This window comes from Tetrahymena thermophila, assembly GCF_000189635.1.
Source record: "Tetrahymena thermophila SB210 genomic scaffold scf_8254406, whole genome shotgun sequence".
NCBI lineage: Eukaryota > Ciliophora > Oligohymenophorea > Hymenostomatida > Tetrahymenidae > Tetrahymena > Tetrahymena thermophila.
The window spans coordinates 430181-457957 of record NW_002476188.1 but is presented as its reverse complement, the minus strand read 5'-3'; the positions used below and the strand labels follow the sequence as shown (position 1 = coordinate 457957).

General features: G+C 22.9%; 5 protein-coding genes across 5 annotated transcripts; 4 read left to right on the top strand and 1 right to left on the bottom strand. All coding sequences in view use genetic code 6, as the record gives it.

Moving 5' to 3' along the window:
- Window positions 1–351: 351 nt before the first annotated feature.
- Window positions 352–7508, bottom strand: TTHERM_00245770 (WD domain, G-beta repeat protein). Its single transcript, XM_001023805.2, has 3 exons — window positions 2646–7508; window positions 928–2217; window positions 352–831 (listed from the first exon to the last, which is right to left on the bottom strand). The coding sequence occupies exons 1-3, from the start codon at window positions 7396–7398 to the stop codon at window positions 515–517; spliced, it is 6360 nt and encodes a 2119-aa protein (XP_001023805.2). The 5' UTR covers window positions 7399–7508; the 3' UTR covers window positions 352–514.
- Window positions 7509–9148: 1640 nt separating this feature from the next.
- On the top strand, window positions 9149–16170 carry TTHERM_00245750 (tetratricopeptide repeat protein; the record flags this gene model as incomplete). The annotated part of the gene is made up of 2 exons (XM_001023804.2): window positions 9149–9669; window positions 10023–16170. The coding sequence occupies 2 exons, from the start codon at window positions 9149–9151 to the stop codon at window positions 16168–16170; spliced, it is 6669 nt and encodes a 2222-aa protein (XP_001023804.2).
- A 1575-nt stretch (window positions 16171–17745) lies between these two features.
- Window positions 17746–20148, top strand: TTHERM_00245740 (plant dual-specificity MAP kinase kinase family domain protein; the record flags this gene model as incomplete). Its single annotated transcript, XM_001023803.3, has 2 exons — window positions 17746–18282; window positions 19054–20148. The coding sequence occupies 2 exons, from the start codon at window positions 17746–17748 to the stop codon at window positions 20146–20148; spliced, it is 1632 nt and encodes a 543-aa protein (XP_001023803.1).
- Window positions 20149–22433: 2285 nt separating this feature from the next.
- Window positions 22434–24249, top strand: TTHERM_00245730 (MFS transporter; the record flags this gene model as incomplete). Its single annotated transcript, XM_001023802.2, has 3 exons — window positions 22434–22951; window positions 23161–23678; window positions 23762–24249. The coding sequence occupies 3 exons, from the start codon at window positions 22434–22436 to the stop codon at window positions 24247–24249; spliced, it is 1524 nt and encodes a 507-aa protein (XP_001023802.2).
- A 336-nt stretch (window positions 24250–24585) lies between these two features.
- On the top strand, window positions 24586–27747 carry TTHERM_000245729 (kinase domain protein). The gene is made up of 19 exons (XM_012799935.1): window positions 24586–24668; window positions 24724–24773; window positions 24820–24909; window positions 24964–25053; window positions 25239–25328; window positions 25387–25476; window positions 25536–25628; window positions 25676–25762; window positions 25813–25902; window positions 25961–26050; window positions 26096–26197; window positions 26256–26345; window positions 26408–26497; window positions 26715–26804; window positions 26863–26952; window positions 27102–27191; window positions 27350–27439; window positions 27489–27587; window positions 27641–27747. Exons 1-19 carry the CDS (start codon window positions 24603–24605, stop codon window positions 27723–27725), a joined length of 1662 nt encoding a protein of 553 aa, XP_012655389.1. The 5' UTR covers window positions 24586–24602; the 3' UTR covers window positions 27726–27747.
- The last annotated feature ends 30 nt before the right edge of the window (window positions 27748–27777 follow it).

Here is a 27777-nt window from a genome sequence, read left to right as displayed (position 1 = left end):
ATTGATCTTAGTTACAGTTTTAAAATTTCAGAGATCACTAAAACAAATTGTAATTCCTACAAATCAATATAGAAGATTTTATCAAAGAAATTTTTTGTATAAAAACATGTTTGTTATGAACAGTTGGAAATAATTTATGTAAGAAAAGATCACTTTTTCTAAATTTATAAAAAATTAATAAAATTAATTTATAATCTAGTCTATGAAAGAATTAGCAAATAAAAAATGATTTCATGAAATATTTTATATCATTTTAAATTGTTAAAAATAAAAAATTTTATTAAAAATGCTGAAATAATTGAAATTAAACTTAAAATATTTTTTAGTTATTCTTTTTTTTATTTATTTTTTATAAATCTTTGTCATGAAACACATATCAGATAAAATCAAAGTTACATAGTAAAAATATAAATAATGTTTGATTTAATAATTATTTCATATAATAATTAATTTGTATTTAAACTATTTATAGTTTCTATTGTAAATTAATTTAAAATTTTCATAATAAAAACTTTCAAACTTCATATTACAATCTAAAACAACTTTCAAGTTGTTTGTTTTCAATTTTATCTTTACTTTTTAAGGCCTTTGTTTACTCGATTCCTTTTAAAATGTTCCAAATCTTGCATGATTATAAATCTGAAGTTGCAAGATACACTCCATTATTTGACGAAGATACAAATTACATAGGTATACTACGGTTGTTAATTGTATTAATAAGAGAAAAGCCATTTTAGGTATCCCAAATTTTACAAGTTTTATCTTAAGATACTGTGAATAAATATTTTGAGTCTGAAGTGAATGTTAGGCAAGAAAGTAGCTTGTCATGTGCTTTAATTTAAAGAAATTTATAAATTTATATTTAAAATGCAAATAATAATAAATAAATGAATGAATTGATAAATAAACAAATAAATAAATAAATACCTTTGATCGTAGTAATAGGCTCAAAGTCTTTTTAAGGATTCCATAGTTTGAGAGATCCATCTTCAAATGCTGAAATAAAAAACTGTCCATCATTAGAGAAGTCAATTTTTAAGAACCTAAGCAAATTATCTGATAATTTTTTTACTAATGAGAAGTTATTGGATAGATCCCATATTATTATATCAAGGTAGCTAGTTGCAACTGCAAAATATTTACTATTAGCTGAGAAAGCAAACTACTCCAACATTCCTCCATATATAAATATAACTCTATATATTTCAAAGTTATTATCTCTATTATATATAACTAATTCATGTGCTGATTTAGTGGCAAAATATTTAGAGTTTTTTGAAAAATCATTAGTTTAATGTTAAAATGTATTGATAAAAAAACCCTTTCCAAATATATTATATGGTTTTCTCGTTGGTTCTCCCTGTTAAGGTATTTTAATACTCTTATCACTCGTATTTAAATAAATAACTTTTCTTTCTTGTAGTTAAGAAATGGCGTCAAGATCTTCATTTTTAGTATTCTATAAAGTTTAAATCAGTTAAAAGCTATTTTTTACATTCCAAATATTGTAAACTTTATCATCAGAAGCTGTAGCAAGAAGTTATCCATCAGATGAAAATGAAACTGAGTATACTTCTTGTTAATGGCCTATTAAGGTGTATAATAGCTCAAAGCTGTTTTCAACATTCCAAATTTTGCATGTCATGTCACTAGAAGCAGTAGCTAAATATTTATTATCAGGAGAAAATACCGCTTAATAAATTTTTCCTACATGACCTTAGATAGAATTTATTCTTTCGAATCTTACACTAATATTCCAAATTTAAAATGTTCCGTCTGAACAAGAAGTTGCAAAGTATTTATTATCAGACTTAAATGTACCATTTCTAACTTTGAGATCAATTTTATTAATCATTTCGAAATCCTTTTCTACGCTCCAAATCTTACAGTTTATATTTTGAGATGCTGTAATTAAGTAGCGACTATCAGCAGAAAAAGAAAGATTGGAAGCATTAGAATTTTGTACAATTTTTAGCAATTCGAAATTTTATTAAACTTTCAAAATTAAACAATCTTCTTCTCCTTGACCTACAGCTAAATATTTTCCATCAGGTGAAAAAGCTAATGATGAAGCATTCCCTCCATCAATTTGAATTCCATCTAAAATCTAAAAATCATTTTTAACATCAAAAACTGCACATGGTGAGTAAGCAGATGAAGCAGCTAAGTATCTTCCGTCATAAGAAAAGGCTACCTTTAGATGGTCAACACTAGCATCTATAAATTTTAGAGAATATTTTAAATTAAATCAAGAAATGATAAAAAATTTTTCATCTAAATTCAAAAGAATTTTCAAAATAAATAAAATTTTATAAATTAAAAATAATTTCTATCAAAAGATAATTTTTAAAAAAATTCTAAAAATAAAAATAAGTTGGCAAGTTTTTTAATTAGAGTAGTTTCTCGTTAATTAAGTACAAAATCAAATCAAAATTCTTTTAAAAATTTAGTCCTTAATTGAAATACCACTCAAAAAAGTCCAAAATAAATTAAACTGTTCCTTAATTGACGAAAATATTCTGTATAAAAACTTTTTAAACTAAGTTAAAATAGACTGAAAAGTGATTGGTCTGATTAAAAATAAAGAAATTGAAATTAGTTTATAATTAAATTTTAATTTTATTTAAAAAAATTTGATAGTCCACCTTCTTAATCGCATTCCTATGTGAGCTTTTTATGTAACAGATCGAGTTTTTCTGTTTTATAAATGTTGCAGTTTAATTCATAAATTCCTATAGTGGCTATCACTAATAAAGCTCCATCTGGAGAGAATGCAACTGAGTCAATATTATCTTCAAAAACTTATTCTTGTATAAGTTACATTTCTTTTTCAAAGTTCCAGATTTTACATGTATTATCATCAATTGTAACCAGTAGTTTATCGTTGGGAGAAAAAATTATTGACTTTATAGGTTATTAATGTCCTTAAATTGATTTAATTAATTTGTAATTTTATGAGGTATCCCAGATTTTAAAAGTTTTATCAGATGAGCAAGTAGCTAAATATTTATCATTATGAGAAAAATTAAGAATAGGAATTATACCTTCATGACCTTTTATATTGTTCAATTCACTAAAATTATTTTCAATACTCATTATTATCTGCTTTAAAGCTAATGAAATTGCTAAATACTTGTTGTCGGATGAGAATTTAACATTTTAGATACCTTTTTATTCTTTTTACTTGATTATTTCAAAGTCCTTAGATATATCCCATATTATATATTCAGCTGATGAGCAAGAAACAAAGAATTTGCTGTTTTAGGAGAATTCAAAAGAAAGAATTTTTTAAGTATGTCCTTCCACATTTCTAATTAATTTTAAATCACCTGCTTCGGACTTCCAAACTTGGAATGTTTTATCTTAGATTAGAATTAGCGTCTTTCCATCCATACTTGAAATAGCTTTTTCAAAACTGTCAATATTAATTTATTTTTGCAATTAATAATTTTAGAGGTCATAAATAAATAATTAATTTTAATTATTGGTGATTATTTAATTCTTTGAAAAAATAGGATTCTTTCCTTGTAAATCTAATTGCTTAAATCCTGTTTAAAAATTTCCTATGAAATTCTCTTCATTTGATAGGGTGACTAAACATAAATTTTCTTAAGCTTGTAATCTTTCTATTTTATCAATAAAGCCAGTTGAATTAAATACTTCCAAATTAACTGGATTTATTTCAAATAAACAAGTTTAGCTTGCTGCAATTAATTTATCTTTTTATAGCAAAATTTTCTATAAAGGTAAACATGAGATTCTTTTTTATTATAAAATTTCACTATTTTCAATTGAAAAACTATTGATAAATCCACTTCTTGAAATAGAAATTAAACTATTTTAATAGAATTCAACCCCATTAGATAAGTACATATCCCCAAGATCGAATTCTTTTTTAAATGATTAAAACATTGAGTTATTCATGAAGCATGTTTCGAAACTGCCTAAATTTTATGATTCTAAATAGGCATTGTTGAAATTACATGAGTCGAAAACTATATCATCACTTTTATGATATGGAATGTAGGCTTAAGAAAAGGAGCACTTGGTTAACTTGAGACCTTCATAAGCGTATTTACTTACAAACAAAGCTGAGAGAAGGTTTGAAGCTCCGATATCTATTTAGCTCACATCTGAAGGTTTAGATATGCTTGATTTTCTAAGATATTAAATGTATCTATTATTTTATGAAATATCCTCTGATTGATAGCTTGTTCTAAAATAGTCAGAGTCAATATCTTTTTTTAACAATTTATAAAGCTTTACTAGTATCTGCTGCTCAGATTAGTTTATTCCTGGGTTCATAATAATTTTTTAATTTATTTTAAATTTAGATAACTCCTATAAACTCATTTTATGAATATCTTCTTTGTGCACATCAAAATCATATTTAAAAGCTTTGGCAACAAAATATTCAAAAAGAGATTTATGCTTAAATTCAAGGATTTTTTAGCTAAAGGCTTATTACTCTTCTTCTTATTCCTCCTATAAGTCTTTGACTTTAGTAATTATTTTAGTATTCACATAATTCTATATTTTATCCTTTAATTTCTGCTAATCTTCTTTTTTTAGCATTTTTTTAATCTAATCATTTAGTTCAAACACTACCTCTTCTCTATTCAATTGTAAAAAGTTTGATTTAAAACTCTTATTTAAGAACATTTACAAAGCCAATGTTTAGAAATATTAAAAATAAGACGAATTGATTTATTCTTTTAACTATTTATTAGATAAATTCTCATTTATTTAAACCATAAAATCAAGAGATTCTCTGTTAAATTATTCAGCAAAGAAAATATCTTAGATTTAAATTTAATCTTAAATATCCTTGATTAGATCTTCTAATTCCTATTCTTGTTTGTTAATGACCATTCTCGTAAACAAATACAAATTTATTGGTAGAAGGAGTAAATTTTCTAGTTGCTAACTATTTAAACATGATTTCATCATATTTAAAAACTATCCTTCTTTAAGCTCAATTTATTAATTTAAATTGCTTTGTTTCTAATAAAACTTTTTGCAGTACTCATCAATATCCTTTCTTTCAAATTCTTTAAGTTTTGCAATACAATAGGAGTTATTATCCCTAGATCCATATTGGTCTTCAATGCTAAAGTAAGCAACTGCATCTGACTGTGAAAACTTTTCGATTCTTGATGAAACAATTACAAGAGTATTCGTCCAGTCTTACAAGCCAAGCTTTTAATACACCTTAAAATAATTTCCTGTATATTCATCATAACCGTCTAACAAAATAAGCTTATTTCTTTGCATTTTCTTCAATTATTTTATCTAATTCTGATCTAAACCTTAACTGATCAAATAGTCATCTAAAGAAGGATTTTTTGAGTCTAGGTTATTGCACTTAACTAACAGTGTTATGTAATTCAACTTTTCATTAGATGTATAGAAATTTTAGTTTTTATCTTTCATGAGGAGGGTTTCTACTCTTTTAAAAAGCATAGACTTTCCAGTACCTCCTTCTGCTAAAATACCTATAATTTTGCACTTATTTGCTTAAGTTTAAGGATTGTTTTAGTTTTAAGCTTCTAATTAATTTGGAAGCAAAAAGTACTTCATTATAAGATCTACAGCATTCAATTTGTTTTGCTTATTATCCTTATCTAAAGAAAATTCTACTTTTTTATCTTTTTCATTAAATATGTCATTTCCTGTTAGATATTCAATATTCTAATCAATATAAAGATCTTAAACCTCTAGCAATATATCATCTTTTTGAGATATGTTCTTTTCTAGTCTTTGCCTTGCTTCTAATTCCCACTTTTCTATCAATTTAAGTGTGATTTTTTCAATAAAATCACTCTCATCTTTGATATTGTCTTCTATTTATTCTATTTCTTATTTAGATAATTTATTTTTTTAAAATTCCTCTTTTCTCTTCTTTTAATAACTCATGACTATTTCTGCTATGTTTTTTGTATCTGAGGAAGTCATCTTCTTAACATAATTGACGAATTTTTTGTTAGCCTAAAATAAAAGTTTCACCCTTTCATTTTTTTCAGTTGCATAGGAATATATTAGATGGATAAGTAGCTAATCATTTTAATTGAGCAGCTCTTAGATAACAGAATTGTAGATGTTCAACAAGATTTAATTAGAAAGGAATCTGTAAGTTATATCTGTCACAGTAAATTTGAAAAAGAGAAGGAAACTTTCAGTAGCTGTTTATTTTTTATCAGACTCCTGTTTAAGCAATTGAATGAAATAGCTAAATTTTTAGTCAACTAGAAAATATTAGATTAAATCTTTAGTAAATTAAGCATTTTAAATATTTTTCTCTAAAATATAATTGACCTGAGTTAGAATATAGAGAACTAAGTAGCTTGATTTACCATTCATAGACAATTCAATAAATTGGTTAATGAAAAATAAGAGATCCTGACTGTCAGTGCTATTTTGTCCTAATTTACTAACTTTTAAAGCCCAAATAGCTACTATTTATCTAACAATTGCGTCTTTAGTAAATGATTTTACCTTCTAATGAGCCCTATCAACAATTTACCAAATATTCTCTAAGCTATCTGACTACTTAAAAGCTATATCTTGTAAAAATTGAATTAAATCCTATCCTTAATTATTATTTATTTGGGATGAATCATTCACTAACAATGGAAAAGTCAGTTTGCCTCTTTTTTAAATATTAATTGTGACAAACTATGACACAATTTAAAGTTGCTTTTGACTTTCATTGCTATAATCAAAATCTTCTTGATTAATATCCATTAAGAATTAGTAAATGAATTCTAAATCTTAGCATGGAAATAATTCAACGTTTTATTTAACATGCTGAATAAACGCGTCTAATTTTTTGAATATTAGATTTTAGTCATCTTTATCTATGCTCTAAGCTCCTGTAATAATATACTATAAACACAGGTTAAAGATTTAAATAGCACTTGCCCTGTACATGTGAACATTAATAGTAAATAGATCTTTTGATCTAATAAGACCACTTTCACAAACCTTGATGATCTCAGAGACTTGTTCATTCTTTTCAACTATAGATTAAATATGTGATAAGTTTTCTACTTAACTTTTATAAAACTTGTTGAATTTAGGATCTATTTCATTTTATTTTTTATTCTCTTTTACTTCCTCAAAATTTATGCCTATATTTCCAAATTAAGGCTCATTATTTTTGCTGCAACAACCACCACCTCCCAAAAGTTTAAAACCTTTTCTAGAAGACTCTGTATTACTATTAAATAATCTTATCGATCTTGATATTTCTTTTTTGTTGATTGAATTCAATAAGTTCTATCTTTAGCATTAAGATATTATGGAGGATTACTAATTTTTATCAAATTAAATTTGATAATACATTTCTTACATTAAATTATTAATCTAACTGTCTAAACTTTATTAAATTAATTTCATTTTTTCTTTATTCTTATAAGATTCTTTTTTATTTATTTATTTTTTAATTTTTTAATTACTTAAAGATACCAATCAAATAATCAATTTAAAAAAAGATTGATTCAGAAATTAATTTTCCCTAATGAGTCTATTAATTATGTTTTTTAAATTCCTTTCACCGTTTTATTGCTAGTTTTGAACAGTGATTATTAATATTTTTAAAACGTTTTACAATATAATTAGATTTATTATAATAAAATTGAGTTAAATTCTTGACTATAAATGATATAATTGCCTCATAATTTGCACTCAAATAATAATTAAAGATGATAATAGTGTATAATAGGTTTATTTAGAGCTAAACATTAAAAATATTTAATATTTCTAAAAGTTACCAAGATTGGATGAGCAAAAAAATATTTTCACTTAAATATTTAGCAGTTTTTAATAGTTCTTTATAGTATTTTTACAATGATGTGTGCCTATCATTCTGTTAAACTATTTCTTCTATCAAATAAAAATTTATAAATTTAATATTAAGAAATATAATAAAAACAATGAATTTATATACTAAAAAATCTATTAAATTCTAGTTAATGATAATTGGCTAGATAAATAAATAATTGACAATAATATTGTATAAGCAAATATAAAAAAAGATTTTAATATTTTTATTAACGATTTGATTTACTTACACTTAAATCTTACATTTCAAAATATTAAGACAATGCATATCCTTGCTAAAAAGCTTATCATAATTAATCTAATGATAAAAAGTATAAAGTTTTGTAAAATCCGAGATAGTATAGTGGTTAGTATTCCTGCCTGTCACGCAGGAGACCCGGGTTCAATTCCCGGTCTCGGAGCTTTTTATTTTTTTATTTTTTTTTTTAAATTTCCAAAATAAAACTAAAATATTAAATTAAATTTATTTTTTAAAAAAACTTTGAAAAAATAAATAAAATATTTTTCATAAAAAGATTGATTACTCATTTAAGATGAAAAAAATAAGTATTAATAATTAAAATTCTTGTGTTGTCGAATATTCATAATGAGATTTCATATCTTTGAAAATATTTTATTTATTTTTATAAATTTTAAATAAAATTTTATTTAAAAAATTTGGTTATTGATTTTTAAAAGCTAGAATATTTTCGTTAGATTTAGCTACTGAAAATTTTTTTGATATGTTCAAGTTTATTATGCAATGATAAAATATGAAGGCTCTTAAAAATCGATTAGATTGTTTGTAAGTAAGTAAGCTAAATTTCTTTATTTCAATCAATTTCTATATAAGTATTTATCTTTATTTTGGTTGATATTTAATGAATAGAAAAAATAAACTATCAATCCACATTAATAGAGGCCTGTAATCCCCTCCAGATTATATAAATGGTAGAGAGCCTTAGTGTTTAGCAATAAATTAAATATAGAATATTTATATAGAGGTAGTGTTTAAAGGAATTTACAGTAAGTAAATTAATCAATAAAATAGAATTGTAAAGCAAAATTATCTCTAGCTCACACATGGCTTGAGTAATTTATAATATTAGGAAATAGTAGAGCATTGGTGACAAAAAAATTGATATCTATTTAAAAAAATAATAGTAATAGTTTAGTATGAAGAAGGATAGATAAGATGTATACAGCTGATTACTATAGTTGAAGTGATCATTGATTGTTTTTAGGGTAATCAAAAGAATTAAAGGTAAAAAAATTTAAATAAGTATTATTTAGTTTTTATATATTCGCTAAATTTTGAATAAATATAATGTAATAATGCTTTGAAAAGGAGCTAGATAGAGGATTAAGTGAAGATTAGAAAGCAGGTTTTATAATGTAATAATAAATAAGCCAGGAATCAAATTAAATAACTTAAAGCAGGATGAATCGAGATATTTCATTATTCAGAAGGACTTTTTTTCAGATTTTTATGATTACTTTTATTCCCATGTTAATATAAATTATCTTCACTATCCTATCTAGATATATTTTAAAGCAATTTAGTGACTCCCTCATACAAGAGTTTGGCAACAACCTTTATTAGTAGTAAAAAATGTTCTCAAAGAAGTAAAATGGTGCAATTATAACACAGTTTAACAATCAAATATAGTAAAAGTATTGGGAAATAAATCTTATGTTAGCTTTTTATAAGAAAACACTTGATGGGTAGGAAATTTTTGATGGTAGATACAGACCAGCCTTACTAAACATTCAAAGAACTTTTAGAGATTTAGAAAATTTAGAAACAATCAAATTATATCTATAAAACAAAATACTCACCTCCAGTTGGTAAGCTGTTTGTATTCATTAATATTATTTGTTTATTTATTTATTCCTTTATTTTGCTTTTGATTGTGCAAATATGCAAATTACTTGCAGAGTATGTTAGCTAAATTTCAATTTTTTGTTTACAATAATTAAAGTATAAAAGTCTATTTTTTTAATACAAATACAGCAAAATTAACCAATAACTAATTTAATAGTGGCTGATTATAAAAGTATAAATAGAGTTTATAATCTAATCAAAAAGAAATAAAAAAAAAGGATTATTTAAGAAAATATGATTCAAGTTGAATAAAATTAAAATTTATTTTATAGCAATATGTTTTATTTTTTCTAATTTTATATATTAAAATAAATAGGAACCACAAGAATATTACTTAACTGTAATACTTAAACTAAAAATCTAGATAATAATTAAAAGACATAACACATCTAGATCCACTCATAAAGTCAATACAATTCGAAAATAATTAATAGAGATAAGGAAATGATTAAAAAATAAAATTTTAAGATATCATATTTGGATTTTAATTAGATGGAATGCTTTATTAAACTAGTACAAATACAACTTATAGTTAACTTAATTAAGATCAAAGCTGCGAGCCTGGAATTTACAAGCCTGATACCAGGTGTCAATTTTGGTATAAATAGACATTTAATGATCCCTTTTTAAAGGTTTTCCCTCCTTTGTTATTCTATGATGATTAAAAATACCCCTATTTTGCTAGCGTCCTTTGCAAAAGAAATTTGTATAATAAATAAATTTAGTCTGTTTTGTGTTTAACAATAAATTTATTGCAAGTATTTAACTTTTTCAATGAATATTTAATGAGTCAATCTACTTTTATAACAGTTAATCCAGAAACTTATGGATTAGTCTACCATTCAGGATTGTAAAATTAAACAAATTACTTTCTGAATTCTGGAAATTTAAGCTAAGTTCATGGAATGGAAGATTATTTAAATTAAGTTTAGGCTGATTTCTTAAATAATTTGATAAATGAAATTAAGTCAAGGTATCTAATTTTTCATTCAGAATTGAAAGATTAAATTACTTTGACTGAGCTTTTTGATGAAAGTTAATTCTAAAAAACATTCGAATACCAATATTAATAAAATGAATATTATGTAATCTTAAATGTTATTAGATCTGTGGATAAATCAATAATTTATCCTCAATCAAGACCTCAAGACAGTTATATGGCAAATGATAAATCAAAATAAGACGGAACAATTAAATATAAAATAAAAAACGTTTATTTATTTATAGAAATATTATAAAAAAATTTACTTACAAAAAAATAAATTGAGCTAACTAATGAATTAGATCAGTAGCTATTACCTATAAGTATAATAATTTATTGTGTTTTTACTATATTTTTGTTTGTATTTGCTTACTACTCTTGCTTTTTAGGGAACTTAATTGACACACCTATAGAACATTTAACTAAAATATTGGAAATGATTAAATTCGATGAAAAGAAACTTAATCCAAAGGTCATGCAGATGTTCTAATTAGATCAAATATTTCACCTTGATAGAGAGATGTCGTCTCAAAATTAAGATGATGAATAAGAAGAAGATTATGAGAGGAATGAAAATTTAGATGAAATGGACTCATAAAGTAACCATAGTAATTATAAAAAGAAAAAAGAATTTTTTTTTCATGCAGAAGACATGAAAATTCTATTTATGAGTTTTCAAAGTTTATTTCAGACTCTTAATTTTACCTTATAAAATTTTTTTGATGTAAATGATGAAGGTTGCTCAACTTTGCTTAAGCTGAATTAGTAAGCCTACCACTTTAATAGGTTTAATAATTATCGAGCTCTTGGAGTATTGCACAATAATATGGGAAATATTCACCTTAATAATAGAAGATTTAAGGAGGCAGTTGAATGTTATTAAAAAGCTATTATTTGCTCTAATTATGAATTATCCTTTTACGAGGAAAGTATGAGCAAAAAAGAGAAGAAAAAATACAACTTAAAAACCCAAAATACTTTAATTAAAGGAAATTAATCTGAAAAGAAAAATTAATCTATTTTATGTAGAGTTCTAGATAAAATTTCCAAGTTTTTCTACAAAAATTCAAATGATAAATTTAGTTAAATATTGAATTAAAATAATAAAAGAAACAGTGTGACCTAGAGAAAAAGTATTTAGACTATCAAATCCGTTCAGTAGCACGTTAAATCAAAAAATGAATTAGAAGCATGGACACAAAAGCATGATAATAATGATTAAAATAAGTTAAATTTTGAAAACAACTTTTTGAAAGTCGAAACTTAAAATGTGAATAGCAATTAGCTGAATAGTCATAGCAATTTGTACGAATCTTCATGTTAAAAAAACAAAGTTAAAAATGAATTTAATTAACCTTAGGTGGTGAAGTAGAAAATTTAAAATGACTCGTTTGACTCAAAAAACCAACAAAATAACAGTTTTTTACCGACTAAAAATAATAGGCAAAAAAGCACATACTTCCCATCAAGTTTCAATAATAATTATAAATCAGAAAAAACTGAAAAAAAAGAAGTTCATGAAGATAAAGAGGAACTATTTTGGAATCTATTTAATAGAAAATTTAATCTGACCAAAGCTCTTTTACAATATTTTCTTTTTTACAATTTCAACAAAGAGTACATTTGGGATGGAATTTCTTGCTATTTTGAAGAATTGCTTGAAATAAATAGGAAATACTTGAATAACAAGAAGGAATGCACATTTATTGTTAATTTTTATTATATTTCCTTTCTCATTTTGATAAATGACGTCTCACTATCTAAAGAGAAACAAAAAGAAAATTTAAATATATTCTATGATATTTCTAATAATATTCTTGATAAGATAGAAATTTTTTAGAAAGATTAAAGATAAAATACATTCAAAAATTAAGTTTATCAAGGTCATCAAAAAAAAATAAAGAAAAATATGACATTTTTACAAAAAATAAATAGAGAGACCTTATTTTAATTTAACGATTAATACATAAATGATAATAAATAGGAATAAAAAAATAATTAAAAATTGAATGATCATAATAATAATTAATTATCTAGTATCTTTTCATAAGAGAGCTTAGAAGAATTATTACACAAAAAGAAATATTAGAAATAATTTTTTAATGTAAGATAATGGAAATTTAACAAATTTGAATATACAGATATTTATTCGAATGTGTATTATGTACTTGATCAGTATTATAATGGACTGAAATACCTCTACAATAAGGACAATTATTTAATGAATCAATAAATACATCCTAAATTGGAAAATATGAGTAAAAGGTAATATTATTAGCAATAGAAATCTCACTAAAGGAGTTCGCATTCCCCTGAAAATAGAAGGTAGAATACAACTATATAGATTAACTCAACAAAAAATCAGATAAATACCAGAGTTAATTCTATTTAAAATAATGATTAAAAACTTTAGCCTTTATCAGTTTAAGAAAATAGATATCATCAATAATTCCCTGATTTATAAAATAATTAAGATTCAAAAAATAAAAAAATTAATTCAATAGACAACAATTAATTAGAAAATATCCCAGTTTTGGAAAAGTAAATATCTAAAAATAACACAGTCTATTCAAATAATCGTTCAAGCTTTTATCAAAACGAATTCCAAAGTCAACAAGTTAACAACGGGGTTTTCTAAAACTCAGCTATTTCCAAAACTAATATGTATGAATAAAAAATTGCAAAAAACAACTCTTTAAGTACAAGAGATGCTCCAAGATTAACAATTTAAAATAATATCAGATTCCAATAGCATTCTGTCTACAGCACAACTGGAATAAATCAATAAATCCCAAATAATAAACAAATAAATTTTAACAATGCTAATTACCGAAACGATAATTAAGAATTAAATTACTCCTTCAATAACAACAAAGATTAAAATGAAAGCCAACAAATATAAGACTAACCTAGCAAAAACAATAGCATACAAATAAATAAAAAGTAAAATTTAACCAAAGAATTAAGCAATTTAAGTAATAGCATAACGATTTAACTAAGTAACAAGCATAATTATGATAGCTAAAAAAGTGAAGTAAATGAAGACATCAAGAACATCAATCAGCAAATAAATTTAAATAACTTACCTATAAAAATATCATAACTTCAAATGATTTTGGATTTAGACTCAATAGCTAAGTATGAGTATACTCCAGATCTACTGTGTGGTTTTCTAATTTATACCTAAAGTCTTATTTTCTAATCAGAAAGGAATTTTTAAGAAGCAATAGGTATAATGACTGATTATTTTGAAGAAACAAAATTTGTATCAAGATAACTCAGATATTATTTGCTTAGTATGCTTTACAAGATTTCATTTAAAATACCTAAATTGATTCAGCCAATATAATAAATGAAGATTATTTATGATTTTAAAATTGACTTTTCTATTGGAGTTATTTCAACATGTAAAATTACAAGCTAACTCAAAAAAACTAGAATACTAATTGATGTCCTTTTGAATGAAATTCTAAATATTTCTAATAATGATTAATTTGGTCTTATATGCTAATAAAGTAAAAATTAAATGATAACCTTTGATGAAATTATCTCTATGGTTTCAATTTAGCAGATTAAATCGGCTTAAAAGTAATATTTAGATCACTTAAACTCATATATCCCCCAATAATTTAACTTACTAAGTTCCTCCTGCTTATTTGATAATAACTTTAATAACATATTAGATTTAAATGATTAATACAAAAATGATGAAAAATCTAATTATAACAAAGATGCATTAAAAATGTAAGATAGAAATATTTTATAACTAAATTATTTCAACAAAACAAAATAAAAGGGAGCAAAATCTTTTACTAATTTAGACCGTTCTTAAACAAATAGAGAATAAAAACAAGATCAAACAAAATAGTTAGAAATTAGCTTATTCAATAATAAACAACAATAGATAGATTTATTTAATGAAAGTCACCTGGTTAATGATTATGATCAATTTACGAATAATAGATTTGTAACCTTCGAAAGCGAAGCTCAATAAAAAAACGGTCCCTGCAGTTTATAGGATTTGGAAAACTAAAATATTAGGTAGTTTTTAGCTGGTACTTAGCAATATTCTTACATAAAATCGAAGTAAGATATTGAAAAAATAAATTTAGATTGCTCTTAATTATCAGAAATAAAATACACAACCAACCTAGGAGAAGAAAGTCCTCAAGAATTAGATTAAAAGATCAGTAAATACAATAAAATTCTTGATGCCCGCAATAATTATTAAATGAATAGCTACTCTAATTTTAATATTTATGAAGATTTGTAGAAGGAATAAAAAACAAGCATAAATAGCAAAACTTAAAATAGCTTAGATATCAAAAATAAATAAACTGATGATGAATTGAGCTTTTCTTAGATCTAAAGAAATTTAAGTCCTCAATTTTATTAGACATCTCCATAAATAAAAAATAATCTAAACGGGAACGAGCTGTACGATCCATAGTCTAACTTAAATTTGACAGATATAAAATCTAATATTAATTTAATAGATCAAAATGATTAATCAAACTTAAATCTGACAGGTGTTAAATCAAATTTAAATTAAATAGAACAAAATGTAAATAAATCAGGGATAAAAGCTTCAAAAATAATCCATAATTAAAATATAAAAAAATAACCTGAATCCCAATTAGATATAAGCTAGGAAGAATTAAAAAAAACAAATTATTTAATTCATGATGATAATTCTTTTGATTTCAATCTCTATCAAAAAAATTAAAGAAGATAAACTTTTAAGTAAAAACCAGATGCAATTGAATAGAATTAAATTTAGTCAAGATAAGCTCAAACAGAAGAAGTTTCATAAAAAAAAATAATTGATATTTCTATTTAAAGCAAATAAAAGTTTTAATTGATAAGAAGCAAAACCTAATTCATTGAAAACAATAGTGATTAAAATAATTAAAAAAACTTAATAAACAAATATCACACATAATATTTTTCAAAAAGTATTGAGAGATAAAAAAGAATTTTTTAAAATTAAGATAATTAGCAATAAATTTAACCAGATTAATTTTTTCATTAAGGAGTAAGAAAAGGTATTTCATCTTTTTTTTGTTAAAATAATGAATTAAATTAGAAATACAAAAAAATTCACTAAAAATCTAAAAAATATATTGAAAAAGATTAAGATACATCTGATGTAAGACGTTCTTTGAGAAAAAAATATATCATTTACATTACAGATGAGTAAAATATTTGCCAAATAAACTTCATGTTTAAAAGCATGGTTAAAGAATTGCAAGAACTCTAAATAGAACTCCTTGTTTTAAAGCTAAATCAACAGGAGTCTATATAGGAATATCACACATAATAAAACTAATTTGTAGAAGGATAAATTGCTGTTAGGTATTTTTATGATTAAAATAAGCTTGCTGAGTATATTTTTAATTAGAGAGAGACTTAAAGATATAGAAATTTCCCACTAATGTATGAACATTACTCTAATAACTTTTGGCTTGTAAATTTGGGATGAAGTATTTTCTTACTTTTCTATCAAAATAAATATTTATTTTTAATAAATTTATTATTATATTATTAAATTATTTTATCAAATTTTATATTGTTTATTTTACACTCTAAATATTCTCTTTTAAAAAACTATTAATAAAATAAAATGTCAATAAAGTTTTATTATTTACTTAATAAATTATTTAAATAATTTAAAAGATAATTTATTTGTATTTACTATTTAAAAACAATTAAATCTTAACTACAAATAAATTCACTTAATTTATACTATAAATTTCATTCTATTTTATCATAAAATCTATATAATTTTAAATAAAAAAAGATCATTTAGATTCAATTCTAATTATTTTATAAAAATAATCCAATAATAATAAAATTTTTAGAAGAGTTATTTCTCTCTCAATATGTTAAAAAGCTACTAAGATTCCTCTTCTTATTAAGAATTTTTCACAATTTATTCTAATTTAAATAAAATCTTATTAAATAATTAAAATTTTCTTTTAAAAGAAGTAAGCATATAATATTATAAAATAAAAATATATTATATATTAAAAATTTAATATCTGAAATTCTCACATATTTAGTAATAATAAAAAATCATAAAATAAATATTTCATCATAAAAAGTATTTAATTAATCTAATGTATAACAAATACAGGAATTAAATTCTTACTTTTGCACATCCATAAGAATTTAATAAATACTGGAAGTGCTATAAATTAATATTTTAAGGAAGTTTATTAAAATAAAAAACATTTTAATAGTTGCTTAATTATTACTATTAAGGTTTAATAAACATAAACATAAACTATAGTATTTTGGAATAGAAAGCTTTAAATTTAAAGGATTGATAAATAAAAATAAAAAGAGACAATAAAAAAATTATAATTTTGTTACTGTTGATTGATCTAAAAGATAATTTGTATAACAGCTAAAGTATCAAAAAATTAAACTAAATAATAGAGATTTGTCCTATTAATTTAATTAAAGTGATTTTGTTTTGAGAATTGGTAAATAAAAAATAGATTTATTGGCAAATAATAGATAACATATAAGAAATAATCACGTTAGAAAGAAAAAAAAATTATAATTTGATTATGTTTGTTTTAAAATTCAATTTTACTTTGTTTGGATGATTTAAAATATTGTTTTTTGATATAAAATTTGAAAGGCTACTACGAATTTAATTATTTAGAGTAATATGTTATGTATACAAGCAGTCATACATGAATGAATTGAATGAGTGGATAATTAATATCAGTGAAAAATTTTAATATAAAAAAAAATTGATAATTTCAATAATAAATACATAAGTTTATAAAAAGATAATCTAAGGATAATCAATATTAATAACTAAGAGAGGATCAATCATTAATTTCTTTATAGTTTAATAGCAATAAACATATTTGAAGCAACAAAAAAACTAAAAAAGCTAACACCTGAATCATATTTAAATGTAAAATATCTTTTTGATAGCAATAATTGAAGAAACTATTCATTTTTTAGTTAAAATCAAAGTCAATTTACTAATAATAATTTTAATATAGATTAATTTAAAGCAAGTAATATAAGTAAATAAATGTCCTTGAAAGATTTTGTGAATTTATAGAAGATAGGTGAGGGCTCTTACTCAAGTGTCCATAAAGTAAGAAGGATCTCAGATAACTAAGAATACGCCCTCAAAAAGGTTAAATTATCTGGTTTAAGCGAAAAAGAGAAAGATAACGCTCTTAATGAGATAAGAATATTAGCAAGTATAGCTCATCCAAACATGATTGCATATAAGGATGCCTTTTTTGATGAATCTTCTCACTCACTTTGCATTGTTATGGAGTTAGCCGTCAACGGTGATCTTTCTAAAAAAATTGATAGTGCAAAAAAAAGAAATAGCTTTGTTCCAGAAGAAGAAATTTGGACAGTAGCGTTGCATATGTTAAGAGGTTTGAAAGCTATGCACTCCAAAAAGATTCTTCACAGAGACCTCAAGTGTGCAAATGTCTTTATTTCCAAGCAAGATGAATACAAAATTGGTGATCTCAATGTCTCAAAAGTCGCCAAAAGAGGACTAGTATACACTTAAACTGGTACTCCTTATTACGCATCACCTGAAGTTTGGGTAATTTAGTTTAAAAAATAATTTATACAAATCATGATTTAAATATTTGAAGAGGATTGGTATGTTTTTAATTTTTATCAAGCCAATAACATTCAAAAAAAAAATGGAAATATATTAAGCAAATAAATGAAAGGTTATCTTACCAAATGAATGATGGTACATTTCATTTTACATCTTAGTGCAATAATTAGTAATAGTTTTGATAAATAGAATTAAAGAACAAGTTAACAAACAAACAACAAATTCCTATTGATTTATTAACTACTTTGTCAAAAATAACTCTTATTTAATCTTTGATTCTATTTTTTACGTTCCATTCAATTTGCTATTAAAAATAGAATTTTTAAATTTTAAGAGATTCTTTAAGATATTATCTTAATTGCGTTTCTTTTTTCAGTCAATCTTTGATTTAATCGTTCATGAATGAAATGTTATATATTATTGCTGCCTTTATAGAATAACAAATACAAAAAAAATTATAAATTTTAACTCATTATCAAATCTAAAAGCTAATTAATTCCTTAATTTGTTTGGACTAAAGAGAAGCAACGCACATATAAAAAAATTTATAATTTTAAAATCAAGCAAGATAAATTTTAAAGAGTTTATTTTTGAGGGTAGCATAGATCAATTAATTCATAAGAAATTTTTAAATATACTGAATAGAAATTTAATCATAAATTAATTCTAGAATAAAAAAATCCTCTTATTTTTTATGATGAAAAATAATTAAATATACAAATAAATTAATAACTATATTTTTTATTTTAGAGAGATGAACCATATGACAGTTCAAGCGATATTTGGTCATTTGGATGCATTTTATACGAATTAGCAGCTCTTAATCCACCATTTAGAGCTAAAGATATGGAAGGATTGTATAAAAAAGTATAGAAAGGTATATTTGAGAGAATTCCATAAAGATATTCTAATGATTTGTAGAAGTTTATTGCATTATGCCTTTAGGTTAGTAGTGTATAACGTCCTTCTGTTACTTAGCTTTTAAACAATGTACTTCTTAAGCGTAATACCTAATTTTTAGCAGAATCTCCTGAAGAGTAATAAGATAAGGAAAACACCCTTAGCCCAGAAGACCTTTTAAACACAATCAAAATGCCTAAAAACCCTCGTTAGCTTAAGGAAAAGCTCCCAAAGCCTTAATATGATAAAGAGATATTAAATAATTCATATGATGGAGAAATACAACGCAAGGAGCGTAACCACAATAGGAATATGTCTGTAAAAATGAATAGGATATAATCTGTAACCAACCATAAATAGCATTAATACCTATAATAGTAATAGCAACTAATGTTGGAGTAGGAAGGAAAAGATGTTGTTTTACCTTTAATTCCCAGATCATAATAATAAAAAATATTAGAACCTATAAGTAACAGCTAGTTACAGGCATAACAAAATAATAGCAATATTATAGGTAGCTAAAATGATATTTATTCTAGAATAGGTAGCAACAGATATGAAAATTCTTCATCCATAGTTAGTGATTCCAGAAATTACTTGCAGGAAATACAGCCAAAAAAGCGAATTAATTAAAATGGTTCAAGTGGTAACTACAATGAAGATTACTCCTAAAAATATAATAGATATGATTAACAACCAAGGTCAATAAACTCTCCAACTATATCTGTAATTTCTAAAAAGGATACAGGGTATTCAAATCCAGTGAACTCCATTAATCCACTAAGAAACAGAGTTAATTCTATAAATCAAATCAATAGTTATGCAAGAATAGCTAATTTATATTAAAATTCTAAAAATCCCTATAACAACTACAGCGGAAATTCGATGCAGAGTGTTTCAATCGACTACAATCCTTAATATTCTCGTCCTGTTTGGTGGGGTTGATTGTATTCTTTTCTTGTTTTTATCAAAGACATTTTGAGTTTATTTTTAAGATAGAAACAATAATAATTAATATGGATGACCAATAAATAATAATTAAAATAATATTCAAAAAAACAATAATTAATCTAAATCACTCAAAAATAATAATTAATATACTACAAAAAATATTTTACAAATAAATAATAATTTCTTCTCTAATCATTCATTCATTAATATCTTCATAATTAAATTAAATATTAATTAGTTAATATCTTCTTCTCCTTCAAATATTGTTTATAATTTGAATCTTCAAATGAAGATACTAATTTTTTGCATACTATCATCTTTATTATTTTGTATTTAATTTACAAAATTATATCAAAAATCTATCATTAAATTTATATTTTATTTTGTAAAATTTATTTCTATTTTCCTCATCATTTTAAAAATCATTTATGTTATTATTTGAAATAAGAAAATTCATAAAGAGAAAATTTTAATAATCAAAAGCAAACTTATTTTCAAAATACCTTCTGTTTGTATTAAATTTTAGTTAATCTGAGCCAAGAACGAACGTTAATAATTATACCCATATTATTTTAAAATTGTTATAATTATATAAAAAGAATATTAAGTGGTTTAATAAAAATATTTTATATGAATAAAAAATTTAAAAAAATCAAAGCAAATAAATACTCTAAAAATTTTATTTTAACTATTTAACAATTTAAGAATAATTATTTATTTAATAATCAAATTAGTCATCTCTTTTTTTAAATTATAAATAGATAATTAAGTCTCTTATGGTGTTATTAAGAATTCGACAATAAAAAATAGTAGTTAAAAATTTAAAAATATTCTTTTTTAAATTTTAAAGTGAGTTTATTGTCAATTTTTAGCATTTAATTTCATTTGTTTAAAATACCAAACAAATGATAATAAAAATTTAAATCAAAAATTTTTGATACTTTAAAAAGCTAAATAAACAATTTTTAAAATTAAAAATGATAGAATAAACATTTTTTTTTTGCAAAAAGCAAAGCTAATTCTAAGTAAATAATAAACTAATTTATTTAAAGTTTTATAAATTAATAATTTTAAAATGCTAACGATAAAAAATTATATTAAATAGAATTTAAAAACAATATTGTTCAAAAAAGCGATATTAATTTAAAACTTTAAACTTTTATTTCTCATTTAAATTATAGCAAAACATTTTTATTTTGATTTAGAGTAATTAAAAGTGAGTTATTTATTTAATAAAATAGTAAAATACTGTAAGTTCTTAATTTTTAAACTATTTTTAGTATAAAAATTTGATCAATTACTTTAAAATTTTTTTCAATTAATAAAAATGTACAACATCAAGTGAATTCGTATAAGATCTGATAATTATTGGCAAACAAACAAAAAGTAAGTTTATCAAAAATACATTTGCAAAGTCTTATGAATTATGATATAATTTTTCAATTAAGCTTGCAAAAAGCTTTAAATTGATAAATAATTTTTTTAAAAGATTATAGGTTAATTTCACTTGAGTTATTTTAGTTTATTTTATTATCGAAATTATAAAGAAGTATTTAAAACTTCTAAAATTGGATAAAATCTGTATATAATTTAAAAATCTTAAAATAGAAAGATTTAAAATATTATTATAAAATCGTCTTATTTGATGCTGTAAATAAGAAATTGTTTAGAATATACACTCTTTTTACATAGTAATAAAAAATATATTTAAAATTGAATAATTGAATTTTAGAAAAGACAAAAATTATTAGGTCGCTGCAAAAAAGAATTTTTAATTATCAAATTAAAAGCCTGATTAAAAATTGAATTTGACCCCACTTACTTAATTAAAGGAATAAAATATACCTGAAAATTTTCAAAAAAATGAAGAAGTTACTTGCTTTTAATTAAAATTTGATTTTGTCCAACTAAAGCTTGCTGATAAAATCTTACATTCCTTTTGAATCTATTTCAATCACTTATTGCAATCAAAAATATCAAACTCTTTAAATCTATATATCTACCTTCACTTATTAATGTAAATAATTTTTAACAAACAAAAACTTAAAATCACAACAATCAAACGAAGCTTTTACTATATTTTCTCAATCTTATAAAAGGCTAGTTAAAAAGCAAAAATAAAGTACATATTTAGTATAGGATTCTACTCTCTATCTAAAATTATTTCTGACATTTGATTCAAAAAAAATATTATTTAGCAATTTTAAAAAACGACTAATCCAGAAGAATAAAAAGGTAACTCAGACGAGTTAGCTCAATAAAACAAATAACCTTTTTTAATGAATCCCAATTAATCAATAGCTTCCACTATTACTTAAAAATAGAATCACTTAATTGTAGATCCTAAGGGAAGTATTCAAGAGGACAATGCGTATAGACTTCCATCTGTTTAATAGGAAGAATATAAAGAATATCCTTATCGCTTTGTAGTTTTGGTTGGATTTCTTTTGATTACAACTACTTATTCTCTCTCAACTTCTGTTTTCAATCCTATAAGCGCTATCGTTGCAGATATTTATGGAGTACCTCCTATTGTAGTAGCTATGAACATGCTTATTCTTCATTTATTGCATCTACCTCTATCCTTTCCAATAGGTTACTTCATCGAAAAATTCGGACTCACAGTTAGTGTGTGGGTATCTACAACCCTAATGTTAGTTGCTGTGTGGATTAGAACTTTGATCAATACAAATTATTTCATAGTTTTAGGAGCTCATATTATTCTTGCAATTGGTTATCCTTTTAATTAAAATTTAGTTACTAAAATAGGATTAGTCTGGTTTAGAACTGAAAAAAGGTAATTTAAGTTTGTTTTTTAATAAATTCATTTATTTATTTATTTTCTTATAAAATTTAGCATTTTTATCTTCAAATGAAAAAATCCAAATTAATTTATTTATTTTTTTAACTTTTTTAATGATTCAAAGAAATTGAAGAAAATTATTTTATAAACTCTTTTTCTAGAAATAATTTGATCAACAAAAATTAAAAAATAATTTTAAATAGATAAATGATCACTCAAATAGTCATGGTTACAACTTTAGTTACAATTTTGGGAGGTAGTTTAATGCCTGGCTTGTGGATGAAGGACTATAATGAAGACTAAGATGAATTAGATGGATACAAGGATGGAAAAGATAAAATACTTTTGCTTATGAAAGTTCAAGCTTACCTTACTTCTGCCCTCGCTATACCTGGATTGTTAATGTTCAGAGAAAAGCCTCCTACTCCTCCTTCCTTTACTGCAGAAACTAAAAGAGACACATTTAAATAATCTGTTAAATCTTTATTTAAGAATAAATAATATCTTATTAATTTCCTAGCATTTGGATTTTTTAGTGGATCTTTTATGGCTGGTGGTGTAACTATATCATTTATATTCAAACCTTTTGGCTTTGGTTCAGACATAACTAGTTACGCAGGTATTGTTATTGTTTTTTCTGGAATGATTGGTAGTGGTATTGGAGGCAAAATGTTTAGAGATAAACCTAATTTTAAATTATATCTTTTCATTGGTTTAATAGGTAATTTTTATTTATTTGAAAAATTAATTAAAATATTATATTTATTTCTTATTAACATATTAAACTTATACTTTTATAAATAGGATCTATTATTGGGTATGGTTTAACTATGGCAATGCTGCCTACTGAGAAAGTATACTTGATCCTATTACCATATGTTATAATTGGTTTAAGTTCTTTGCAAGCTTTCCCTATATTTTTAGAACTAGCTTCTGAGCAAGCTTATCCAGTACCTGAGGAAATGTCAAGTGGATTACTGTAAGGAAGCTCTTAGATATGTGGATTTATATTCGGTGGAATCTACACAACTCTATTAGATGGTGAAAACAGAGGAATGTGTATGGTTGTGCTAATTTGCTATATGGGTGTTTTTGCTGCATCCTTAGTCTTAGTAAAAATAATGAAAATCGATCTTAAGAGAACAAAAGAAGATGCTAAGTTTGAAAAAGATTTGAAAATATTAGAATAAAACGGCTAATAAGCACAATAAAATGATTATGATAATTAAATCAATATCCCTCCTTCAAATAACATAAGTGCTAATATTAACCCAAACACAATAAGATTGTGATAATAAATTTTTCATAAATATCCAATTTATTAATTATATTATATTAATTATGTTTATATCTTCACTTTGTAATAAATATATTTTTCAAATTAACTAATAATTTCTTCTATAAAATGATATCTAAACACAACAAACAAACTCTTTTAAGGTCCCAACAGAAAGAAAAGAATAACAATTCTTAGTGTTAGGTACCTATTTTCGAAGTTTTAACTTAATACAAGAGGTCTTAAAGGAGAGAAGTTAATGTATTTGAATTTTATATTTTTACTTTTGATAATTTAAGGATCCCACTTTAGTATAATAAATTCATTTAATAAATTATTTATAATAATTATTATTCTTTATAATTTACAATGGGAAATACTGCTTAGTTAAAACAAACCTCTTAAAAAAGGAATGATTTTAAATTTTTAAGCAAAGTAAGTTGATTTTTTTAATAAATGCTTGAAAATAATTACTTTTTTAATATCAAAGTATAACTGCTAAAGCATCCATCTAATAGACTAGCTAAATCTTAATTTTAAGTAATTTTTACTTTTTTGATATAAAACTAAAATCAAGCTAAATTAGGAGGAATAAAATAAATAATGAAGGGCTAATGAGCTTGGGAGCTGAAATATCAAAATGTGCAAACTTAACTAAGTTAAGTATAGATATTAGGTTAACATATATTTTTATTTTTTTATATTCACAAATACTATTATAATTATAAAGCTTTAATAAAATTAACTCTGAAGGAATTTAATAACTATTGTAAGGAATGACTCAATGTCTTTTGCTTACATATTTAACTCTTGATTTTTGGTAATAAAACACTATATTCAAAATAATTTTATTTAAAATAAAATAATTAATTTAAATATTTGTAAATATTTGCTTAAAAATATAATTTAATATTTCTCAATATGATTTAAAGCTCTAACTTACTTACTAGCATTTTATAATAATTAAATTGATTTACAATTATGAAAATTTAATTAATCAAAAAGCTACAATTTCATTTAATAGCATGGAGCTTAAGAAGTTATGAGAGAAATCCCAAAATTTTAAAAACTTCAATATTTAAATATCAATCTTAGGTAATTTTTTTACTTAAATATACAATTTAAAATTTAAATAAATAAATGTAATTTATAGCCAAAATTAAATTGGTGATTAAGGTTTGTTGTCAATTGCATAATATTTATCTTAGTTGTAAAGTCTAACAACACTTATTCTTAATTTAAAGTATGCTTTTGCTTCTTTATTTTGAAAATTTTAATTAATTAAGATTAAACTTGTATTAGTATAAATAACTTCATATAAGATGAAGGAATTTCTAAGCTCAGTTCAGAAATATCAAAGTGCTAGAATCTAAATAATTTAACACTATTCCTTAAGTAAATTTTATATTTGGTTTCGAAAATTAAATGAAATTTTTAAATAGACACAACTAGTTTAAGGATAGAGCTTTTGTTAATATAAGTAAAGAGATTTCTAGATGGACTGTATAAAATTTAAAAGTCGATTTCAGGTTTAAATTATTCATAAATTTAACAATTTTAAATTTATTTGTAAATTTAGTAAAGGATGTATAACTGATAAGCAAATAGAAATTTTAGGTAAAGGAATTTCAAAATCATATTGTTTAGAGCTATTGAATTTAGATTTTAGGTAAATTAACATGCATATTTTGTTGAATTTTTTTTTAATTTCTTTAAAATTTATAAAGTTAAAATTAAATATCTGAAAGAGGATCTACTTCATTTAAACAGCTCATATCTCAATGTAGAAATCTGAAAAATCTTCAATTAGATTTTACGTAAATAAGCTAAAAAATATAAATATTTATTTATTTTATTTTAAGAGAATAAAAGGAGTTTAGAATTAGTTATAAGGATGAATATGTGTAATAGTTTGTTTATGAAGCCACTTGCTTGAATCTGCAATCATATACATTTATTTAAGAGTTATTTTTCTTTTAAAAAAATATAATCATTTAATATATTTTATTTATTTATTTAAAGTGAAATTCCTCTTCAAAATGGAAATGAATCGCTTTTAGCTAAAGAATTTTGGCAGTGCCAATCACTTCTATGTTTAAAAATATCAATTTAGTATTCAATATCTTTTATTTTAGATAGAAAAGATAGCAGCTAAGTAATTTTTATAATTTTAGAAATGGAAATATTGGAAAAAGAGGGTTTTTTAAACTTTTAAAAGAAGTGTGTTTATTTGAAAATCTATAAATTCTATACCTTTAATTAAAGTAATATTTAAATTAATTTTTATAAACGTATCTCATAAATTACATTTTGAATACTGCTTAACCTTAAATAAAATTAATCTCTAACCCTTTTATTTTCAGTGTTAAATTTTAATTAAATTAATATAATTTTACTATAAAAATATTTTTTGTTTTTAAATTAAGAAGATTTATAATATATTGTTTATTATTTTTTTATTTTATATTGATGTAAAAATAGACTTAACTAACTTGGATCTGAAGAATTGACTAAGTTATCAAAACAAATTGTTTAACTTCAAAAATTGGAATTATTAACATTAATTCTTGGGTATTTTTGAATTAAATTTGATGAAATACATAAATTTAATTAAGAAATGTTTTTATAGAAACAATGAAGGAATAGGTAGCTCTTTAAAATATCTCGGGTAGAGTCTAAATCGTTTACCAAGTATTAAATAGCTAACAATAGAGTTACAGTATGCATAAAAAATTATTTTTATTATTTAAAATATGGTTTTTTACTAATAGATAAATAAATTAAAAGCTCAAATAATTTAATTTTTGATAACTATAATAAATGTAGTAATTAACTCTTTTAGCTTAAAAGTTTATTATTTAATACTAGACAAAACCAACTGCAAGATTAAGACATTAAAGATTTGATATTTTACATATCTAAATGCTCAAAATTAAAGTTTTTAAGCTTAGATATTAGGTAAAAACTAGTTTATTTTATCACATTTTTGCATTTTAGTACAAATAAAAAAATTATTTATTTATTATTAAATTTATTTTTGATTTTAGACTAAATAAAATTAGCTATCAAAAGTAAATTTTGTTTAGTTAATTTGTATAAAATATTATTATATATAGTGGTAATTCAATAAGCTCAATTACTTTGAGAGAACTTACTAAGCTAATAACTTAAGGTTTAGAATTAAATTCATTGAAGCTGAATTTTACGTAAAACTTAAAACAAACTTGACATTGTAATTTAATTTTTAATTTATAGGAATAGTTAATTATCTACGATTGACTTGAATTTCATCAATTAGAACTTCAGCCTATTAAAAAGCCTTTATTACTTATAATTCAAATTTTCTAGCGATAAGTAAATATCTTAAATTTAAAAATTCATTTTTTTTATCTTTTTTTATACAAAAGAAAAGAGCCAATCAAGCAAACCACTCTAAATAGAAAAAAGTATAATATCTTTAAGTCTTTAAGGCTTGTTGTTTTAAAAAAGTGATTACAAAAATCGTTTAAAATCAATTTTAATTTCAAATTTATATCAAAATTTG